Below are 9,609 nucleotides of genomic sequence, written 5' to 3' on the forward strand. Positions count from 1 at the left end.
CACCACAATCAAGACTGGCTCCTATTGAGATTTCCCATGACTACTTTGGACGCAGGACCCGCTATTTTAATCCTTCTGTGTCAATGTCTGGCCACAGTGTCTTCTATAATAAGAGCTGTACTTACACATTTTTGGTAATGCTGTAGGTGTCTTAAACTTTATATAAGCTACGGCCTCAGCATATCTTATTCTAGCCCCCTTAGGAAGTGGGGTAGGAAGGGGATCTTATTATTGTGTCGCCATGCTGTGACATTTTAAAGTCTTTTAATGGGAGTTTTAATGGGGTTTTAAGACACTGTAACCCGCCACGAGCCATTTGGGAGTGGCGGGAAATAAATCTAAATAATAATAATAATAATAATAATAACAACAACAACAACAACTGTCCATTCCTCATTCATGGGCTGAGAAGCTGTAGAGCATCTCTAACTCCACCTTTTTTGGAGATGAAAAAGTGCCACAGATGTCACCAAATGGAACAAAAGTTCAAGTCCCTTTTTGGCAGACATGAACATCATGCTTCTTTTCTGCCTTTATCCGGAAACATTTTCATGTGATCCCATTTATCTGACTTCATCCTCTGCCTGGCTTTAAAATAAACAATTCCTAATAATAAGGGCCCAAGACAGCTTACTGAGAAAATCGTAGGGTTTGGGGGGAAACTTGGTTTTCAATTAATACAGCAGTCAATGGTTTGCCAGATGTGTTCTGCTGGCTGCTGACATGCACTCAATTCTAGTTATCTGTTCTTTGTTAGATTTGCATCTCTACAGTTCTTGGCATACTCACTGATGATCTTAAGGTTAACTCACAAGGGAAATAGGATACACCATGCGCTTGGCAAAACTGTGACCATTGTTGCCTGTTGAACACCACAAAAGCAAACTAACTTCGGACATCCCTCCCCTAACTAAAGCTAGGCCACTTTTTTCTACTTATCAATTTTAGTTATCTCTTTAAGCAGCCTTGACTGTACGCCTGGCCACATAAATAATGAATGTGACGGGAAATAATGTAGCGACCTGCTCATAGCCAGTTTGGTGTAGTGGTTAGGAGTGTGGACTTCTAATCTGGCAAGCTGGGTTGGATTCTGCACTCCCTCATATGAAACCAGCTGGGTGACTTTGGGCTCACCAGGGTGCTGATAAAACTGTTCTGACCGAGCAGTGATATCAGGGCTCTCTCAGCCTCACCCACCCTACAGGGTGTCTGTTGTGGGGAGAGGAAAGGGAAGGTGACTATAAGCAGCTTTGAGACTCCTTCAGGTAGAGAAAAGTGGCACATAAGAACCAACTCTTCTTCTCATGCTGCATTTTTCCTCATGCTAGCTTTTGATGTATATTCAGGAGGGGAGCTTTACAACAGAAGCACAGCAGAAGAAATGGCCACAAAGATCTAGAATTTCCTTTTTGATCACACAGTCTGCTTTTCTTTGTGTGTGTGTTTTTGGTAGCCATTTCACAGACCTGCAAGTGGGCGAGGCTCTGAGGGGGAAGCAATTCAGCCAACAGCAATGGCAGAGAAGAGCACGGAAAGGTAGGGGTAGGTTGATGCAAGAAAATAAAGGAACCATCTATAGCCTTCTCCTCCATTATTGACACTATTTGTTCACTCACTGAGTCCTCAAAATCCACTGTCTCCAAATATTGCATTTCAGTATTTCCCCCAGGGTCCTTCCATTGTTTCCCCAAGAACTGACTTATTTAGCTTTCTCGTGACTGCAGCATTCTCTGCTCAGAAGTGAATTGGCAAAGCACTACCACCACTCCTGGGACAGAGGAGGGACTGATGGTCTGGCATCTCTTCATTTCTGTTCCTTCTGCTTCTCCAGTATTTCTTTAGATGCCCCTCCCCCCCAGTACTGCAAAACAAATACAGAAAAAATGGAGCTGGGTCAGTTTCATTGATATCCTTTTATTTTTTAAAGAACAAAAAGCTAACATCTTAATTTTCACCAGTAATGGCATACATATTACTGTTCTGAAGCAAACCCCCCCCCTTTGGAAATCCTCCCCTGCTTTCCTTCTCCTTCTCCCAGCAGCTGCCAATGCAATGACAAGAGCTTGAGAAGAGAGGGGATGAGTCAAGTACTATCCGCTACCACCCTTACTTTGGGGAGTAAGAGAGGAGGAGGAGAGCCTTTGGAAGGGCTTCATGTCAGTCAGCTGGCACTACTTCCATGGGCTTTGCTTCTGCCCCTATCAGAGATCTCACTAGGCTCCGGGGCTCGTTGCCCTTTTTGCACTGTGCTCTCCCACCTCTCGCCCACTCCTGTGTACCTTCCAGCTCTTAAATGAGCCAGGTCTCTTTAAATTAATCATTGTTTTTTTTTTAATGTGAGTGGATTAGAGAATGTGCAACTGCCACAAAACATTGGAGGATTACTGCAATGGTAAAAAAATAATTTCAGGGGGTATTTTGGCTGTAGTTTAGTGGTTTCTCACACTGAGGTTTTCCTGGGTTTGTGGGCTGTCCCGCAGCATTCTTTCTGATGTGGCTTACACCCTTGTTTTAGATTGGTTGTTCTTCTGTGTTCTCCATGTCATTTCTCCATGTCTTCTCAAACCTTTTTAGGTTTGATTTGAGGAATTTCAGAGAAACGACAAAGAAACCATGGAAATATAGTAAAAGAGATTCCTCATTTGTCCCCAAACTTCACTCATCCATGCAGAACCAACTTGCTTGGTCCCATGGCTTGTTGCCTTTGCTTCCTTCCACAGACAATTGCACTGCATCCAGGAGGACACTTCTGATAGTTACTTTATCCTGCACACAGGATCTTCCAGTCTCTCACACCAGAGTCTTCATAGACCCAACAACACAGAGTTTGGTATGAACAGAAGCCACTGCACAAAAGGGTAAGAGTTTCCCTTTGCACCCTAAAATACATTTTATAGGAGATGAACCCGAGAAGCAAGCTTCTCTCCTCTTGCTTCTTGGCTGTGTACTTTATGTAGTACATTGGCATTTCCTGCAGTAAGCATGTTCAGTGTGAGTAACAATGCAAAACCAAAAAGGGAAACTTAAACTCAACCTAACCAGAAAAGTTAGGAACCCAAAGGTTGAGCTACAAAAATAATTATTTAAATTAAAAAAAATATTTATAGTGCACTAATTCAACGTATTAAAAACATAGTCATCATAATTTAAAAACATAACATTTCTAAATACACATGGAATAGACCAACAGAATGCATCAAACATGTTTTGATCCCAAGCGGTCTTCCTCAGTGGTCAAATTATTGTGAGGAATGTGCTCATGTATAAAATCAAAATCAAAGGGCCTGCTGGGTGGTAAAGAAAAAATCTGCTAGGTGCTGCTCCAACTAGTCTTTCTCATGTAAAAGTATCTGATTCGGAGCCCACCCTCTAAAATATGCACTTCCTGAGGCCACCACTCTCTGCTTTTGCCCAGCTCTCAATCATAAGTGCATTCCCATGTGTGTCAGACAAAGCTTTAGTGCACTTTATATAATAAATATTTTTAAGAATTATATTTGCAGCTCAACCTTTGGGTTCCTAACAGTGTGAGTAATAGTCACATGTCACTCATCTGGCCATAGTCTATGAATAAAAATGTTTTAAAAATGCCCTTTGTTGTTTAGACACTACTTGTTTGCTGCAGGTCATGATGCCTTTGTGGCGGCAGAAATAAATGATTGTTATATGGTGCATGAAACCATGGAGCAGGTCCGGCTCTTCTCCTCTTTCATCCTCAGACTTCCAGATTTCCACTAGCGGAAGCTGATTGTCACACCCACACATACACCTTCCCCTTCTTCCAGCAACCATTTTGTCCTCTAAAATATCAGAGATTGGGAACAATAAACAGAGAGGCAGAAGTGTTGTATAGATAGGGAATGTGGCCATGTTGAGTAGACACATCCTCCTGCAGATTCTCCAAGCCATAGACCTTTAAGCTTGATTTCAGATTCTGTGCCTGACTTATGACCATTCTTTTTCTTCTGGTGTATTTATCCTGCAGCACAGTTTTTAAAAACACACTTTTCTAAATCGGGGTGGGAATGTCACTTCTGACGTTTGGGGGTGGGGATCCAATTTTTCCCCCCAGTTATGCATTTGCCCTATTGCAGCTGCGCAAGAGCATCCAGCAAGCGTCTTCCATTTAAATTCTCATGGTGCAGGTTTTGTGCATGCATCTTAGAGTCAGTTTATTGAATGAAAGGAACAGAAAGAGACCCAGGAAACCTGATACTGAAATAACAAGACTTTTGGGGAAACTGCCAAGCAGATGTCAAGCCCTGTTTTCCATACTTCCTGGTGTTAGGATATTCTCTGCTGTATTATCAGCCACTGTGAAAAATGGAAAAGAGTCACAGGATCTCATAATGTGGGGGAACACATTGCATGCATAAATGCACAGTGGAACCCACTGATGCTGGCATTGCAAGCACTGATTGTTGGCAATGTGTGTGTATGTGTGCAGTGTATGTGTGCATGCGTGCACCGACCTGTGCAAAGTTGGCAGCAACTCCATCATGCTTTGCACAGGGCTGCAATTTGTATGGAGAAGGAGTTCTCAGAGCTTTCTTAGTCTTGTGCTACTAAATTGGGGGGAAAGTGGAATTTTCACCAATTCCCTAGCATAGCTGTACAGTAACACTAATTTCTTGCCCTTCCTTGCAAATTTGTGTTTTTTTCTCTTTGTGATTCTCTAGTTTTATCCTGCACACTGGTTGTGATCTTGGCAGTTTTTAAATGCTGATTGCCCTGTTTTCTCCAAATGGATCGATATAAAATGATTCTTAAGTTCAGTAGTTTGCAGAAGGTCCATGTGACTGTGCCACTACTTTAATGGGAGGTTTCTGGAGACTGCCAAAATAGTTTCCCCAAAAACTTTGTTCACGAAAGCATTAAAGGGAAAAAATGTTTTTAAAGCTGTAGGCTTCTCATCCCAGTGTCTCTTTCTCTTTACAAATCATGTCAATTTCGTTTCATGCTGATGATCCTTCCCCCTCTTTATTTTGTTTGAATGCAACACTGAAATCCCATTTTGTTTAGATTAGTAGGTTTTTTGGTTCTTTGCAATTGGTATGTTGCTGTTTGCTTCCTCTCCCCCATACATGCACAGTGAAAGCAAGGGGAAACATCCATGCATTAAAAGGCCCTGACCAATTTGATTCTTCATCAAAGATTCTCTTTGGTTCCTCTAAAGTAGCAATCCCCATCCTGTGGGCTGCGGACCACATGTGGTCCTTCGACTAATTGAAGGTGGGCCCCAAAGGACGCCTTCTCCCCCCCCCGGCCCTTTACTTCATCCCCCCCAGCCCTTTACAACACACTTCATTGTTGTGGCATGTCTGTATCTTATTTTGAAGGGATGTTTAAACATTACCATAGCGATCAGAGAGCGTTAGGGCAGTGGTTGAGAGTAGAGGAGTAAACTACCCCCCCCCACCGGGCCTCAGTAAAAGGCGTTGAGTGGACCCCGGCATTGCGCGGTCCCCGATGATAAAAAGGTTGGGGACCGCTGGTCTATAGTACTATCTAACATCATCAGATTCCACACCACAAGTCTTGGTGTAGTGGTTAAGAGTGCAGGCTTCTCATCTGGCGAGCCAGGTTTGATTCCCTGCTTTCCCACATGCAACCAACTGGGTGACCTTGGGCTCTCCACTGCACTGATAAAGCTGTTCTGACTGAGTAATGATATCAGGGCTCTCTCAGCCTCACCCACCTCACAGGGTGTCTGTTGTGGGGAGAGGAAAGGGAAGGGAATTGTAAGCCGCTTTGAGACCCCTTCAGGTAGAGCAGTGGTTCTCAACCTTGGGGCTGTGACCCCATTTGGGGTCACTTGGCCCCTTCCCTGGGGTTGCCAGGTTGCTGGCAGCAGTGGCGGTGGACGGTGGCAGGCAGAGGGGGGGTGGCAACAGTCAGTGGCTGGCAGAAGCGGCGGAGCCATGGCAATGGCCGCCTCCATGCTGCCTTGATGGTTGTGTGCCTGAGCATGTGCACCTGCATGCCACCCGCACGTCCATGCTGCCACCTCTGAAGCTGGGGTCGCAGCACAGGTAAGCTTGATAACCGCTGAGGTAGACAAAAGTGATATATAAGAACCAACTCTTCTTCTTCTTTTTCCATTGTTCATTTAGTAATGAGGAATTTCTGTTGTTTTTCCAAGGAAGGAAACAGAATTCCAGAAGAAAGGTACTAATGGCAAGACTGCTATGAAAGAGGCCAATGATGAATCAAACAGTGAGGACCTTGATGAAGAAAATGAGGAACTGGAACAGAATGCTGGCTTGTGAGTGACGAGGAACACCTCCTTTGGCCACAGTATGAACCCAGGGAAAGTAGTTTGAGAGAGAAAGATTCTATTCCACTCTGACATGTATCATCCCTACAATCCCAGTATTTTAAAATAAAGTCAATAACAGTGTCACCCAAAGCAGAGTTAGATCATTCTGAGCCTAAGCATTAAATAAGGTTCAGCTTTGCTTTGGTAACTTCTGGCAGAAGACGTTTGTCTGAGAATAGTAGATGCTGGCAGGGTTACCTTTTAAAGCATGATTGTAGACTCATGTCAGAAAGGCTGGATTTTCCTAACTTTCTGTAATTACTGTGCAGGAAAAGAGCTGAGGATGAAATAGAGATCAGCGCCCTGAGAACTTCAGCCTTTATTCTTTTAAAATATACAATCAAGTTCCTGATAGGCTGATAGCCCTCACTGGCCTGATTTGTCAGATTTTGGAAGCTAAGGAGGGTTGGTCCTGCCTGATGTTGGGATAGGAGACCTTCAAGACATACCAGGGTTGTCACATGAAGCCAGGCAATGACAAACCACTTCTGCACATCTCTTGACTCGAAAGTCCTATGAGGTTGCCATAAATCAGCTGTGACTCTATGGCAACTGTGTGTGTGTGTATATATATATGTGTGTGTGTGTGTATTCTTTTTCTTTTCATTTTATATTAATGGAGGGGTTCCACTAAGTTCCATGAGAAATCCATTTCCAGCTTTAATTCCCAGTGTCCATTTAATTGTATCCCCCACCCCCTTGCAAAACATCAGGCAGTCAGCAGAAAGTATCTCTGATTTCTAATTTTAATCCCTTGTTTGCATAATGCACACAGATAGACTTTTGGCTACCCAAGACTGTAGGTGAATGGCATAAATAGTAATGATGAGCAGACTTTGGGGATATTTACACAAGTTCTCCCATTCATTTCTAAGTAGAGTGAAAAGCAGAAATAATTTATTTTTGAAGAAACTAGAGTGTCCAGATAGAAAGAGCTAAACTTTGTTCCTACTTGCACTTTTCTCACTGCATTCTTGTGCATTAATAATTTTTCTCCCAGCCAAGCTCCCATACTGATATGTGAGCCAAGCTAGGAGGAAAATGCTACAACTAACAAAGCATAGTGAGTAAAAGCATTTTCATTTTGGGTTTTGTGTAGAAGATATTTGAATGCATATTCCTATACATTGTTTGAAATAACCACAGAATCATAGAGTTGGAAGGGGTCATACTGGCCATCGAGTCCAAGTGGCTGATCAGTGCAGGACCAGTCTAAAGCATCCATGATAAGTATCTGTCCAGCAGCTGCTTAAAGATCACCAGTGAGGGGGAGCTCACCACCTCCTTAGGCAGCCTATTGCACTGCTGAAATCCCGCCCCCCTCTGATTTCTAGCGTGATATCCTTCCTGATATCTTTCCTCACAGCTAGCTGGTAAATTACAATATGCAAATATATAATTTATACAAGTTGTAGAATTATTTTGTGCAGTATACACATCTTTAGACTTTAGACTTTAGACTATAGACTTTATGTCTATAGGCACTGAAAAAGTGAGGACAGAGCTTATAAACAGTGGGACTGACTTTTGAGTACATGGATCCCAGGCCTGATCTTCACATTCTGAGGTAGGCTAGGTAGCAGATTGTAAACTAACAAATGGCAATAGGTGACCATTATGCAATTTATTTCCGCAGGTCCAAAGGATCTAAAATGAAGTGTTGCAGAGCCTGGTTCTCTATGCCCACATACTACTGGGTTTTGCTGTGGCTCTTCTTTCTGGGAATCATCTGCCTTGTTCTGATCCGAATCATGGAGATACAGAAGCAATATCCATTTCCATCTTCTTAGGCACAGAAGATACAGGATAAACTGAGCTGAAAATTGGGAAAGAGTCACAGATAGTTTAAACATGAGAAATAAGAAGAGGAAAAAGAAGGCCAGCCCTTTCCTTGGATGTGATGGTAACAGATCGACTAGTATGAGAAGCACTGGAGAACTCTGCAAACAGGCCAGGACATTCTTGGACTCCTTGGTGGCTTTAGCTATTAGTACTCCATTCCTTGTTTTAACAGAAGTCCAGTGGATTCTTATGATGAGCCTCAGATAATGTTTAAAATTCTGCATAGTGATGGAATCAAGATTTCTCCAGCCTTTGGAGTGTTAAATGTCCCGTAGTCCTTGCAAAATGGCAAGTATATGGGCATGTGCAGTAGCGAAGGGCTTGTCTACATTGCAGCTTTCCTGGAGGTCTTGGGTTGTAGGGTTCATTCACTCATTTATTTATATGGTCACAGACCAGGATAAGAGTTGTAGGCTTTATGTTTCATTTTAACTGCTGTTCACTCAAAAGTGTATTTTATATTTATACAGTAATTTACACTGTAGCATTGATGTTTATCATGTGTTTTGTCAAAAATCATGTTACTGGAAATGTAGCTTTGTTTTTCATTCTGTGGCAAGGGTTTGTTTATTTGATCTGTTCATTGGTGGGACCTTTAAATAATTTTCTAATCTTGCAGAACTTTTTGTGCAGTTACATGTTACTGCTATGCCATTGCAATAGAATAGATATCTGCAAGACACATCTGCAACTCATGCTGCATACTGGACCATATACATCTTTCTCCTCTGCCTGCACAAAATCTCCAGAACAAGTGTCAAGATGAGAAACTACTCATTCTACTTGTATCGCTGGGGATATGATCCTATCTACACTTAGGTGGGATGCATAGAGTCAGTTTATAAAAAGGAAGGGGAAGATAGAACAACAAGGAAAAATCCTTGTCAATCAGGGAACTAAGGAAAAAATCCATGCACCACCAGGCTATGAAGTCAAACTTAAGAAGCTGCATTACAGAGTCAGACTAAGCCAGTACTGTCTACTCAGACTGTGACAGCTCTCCAAGCTCAGGTTACAGTAAATGGCTGTTCCTCCATTCTAACTTCCTGAGATCCTTCATATGGAGAACCCAGTGCTTGAACTGGGACCCTCTCTGCAAGGAAAACATGTGCCCTAATGCAGTCCCTTCCTTTGGATTTTGAAGACGTAAAGCTGGATGATGAAATATTGACATAAGAACATTCCTTCCAGATCAGACCAGTGATCCATCTCACCCACCAGTCAACAAGCAAGGCATAGAAGCCTTCTGCTGGATGTTGCCTTTCATCCTAGTACTTATATTGAGAGGTTTTCTGTGGAAATTCCCTTTAGTCACTGTGGTTAGTAACCACTAATAGACCTCCCATCCATGAATCTGCCTAATCCCCTCTTAAAGCTAGTGATCTTCAGTACATCCACTAGCAATGAATTCTGCAATTTAATTACTTGTTGAATCAAGAAGTATTTCT

General features: G+C 42.6%; 1 protein-coding gene across 7 annotated transcripts in view; it reads left to right on the forward strand.

The window, feature by feature from the left end:
* The window catches only part of LOC143835880 (inositol 1,4,5-triphosphate receptor associated 2-like), a 29,199-nt gene extending 20,471 nt beyond the window's left edge, over positions 1-8,728 (forward strand). For 3 of the 7 annotated variants that reach the window (XM_077334272.1, XM_077334270.1, XM_077334273.1), the window contains exons 10-13: positions 1,454-1,536; positions 2,721-2,858; positions 6,143-6,265; positions 7,956-8,728. In XM_077334272.1, coding sequence (XP_077190387.1) covers positions 1,454-1,536; positions 2,721-2,858; positions 6,143-6,265; positions 7,956-8,109 — 498 coding nt within the window. In that variant the 3' untranslated portion in view covers positions 8,110-8,728. Of the gene's footprint in view, positions 1-1,453; positions 1,537-2,720; positions 2,859-6,142; positions 6,266-7,955 lie in introns of those variants that run through there. The other 4 variants (XM_077334275.1, XM_077334274.1, XM_077334276.1 and 1 more) reach the window with 2 other exon arrangements.
* The last annotated feature ends 881 nt before the right edge of the window (positions 8,729-9,609 follow it).

The sequence above is a fragment of the Paroedura picta genome, chromosome 4 (genome assembly GCF_049243985.1).
Source record: "Paroedura picta isolate Pp20150507F chromosome 4, Ppicta_v3.0, whole genome shotgun sequence".
Classification (NCBI taxonomy): Eukaryota; Metazoa; Chordata; class Lepidosauria; order Squamata; family Gekkonidae; genus Paroedura; species Paroedura picta.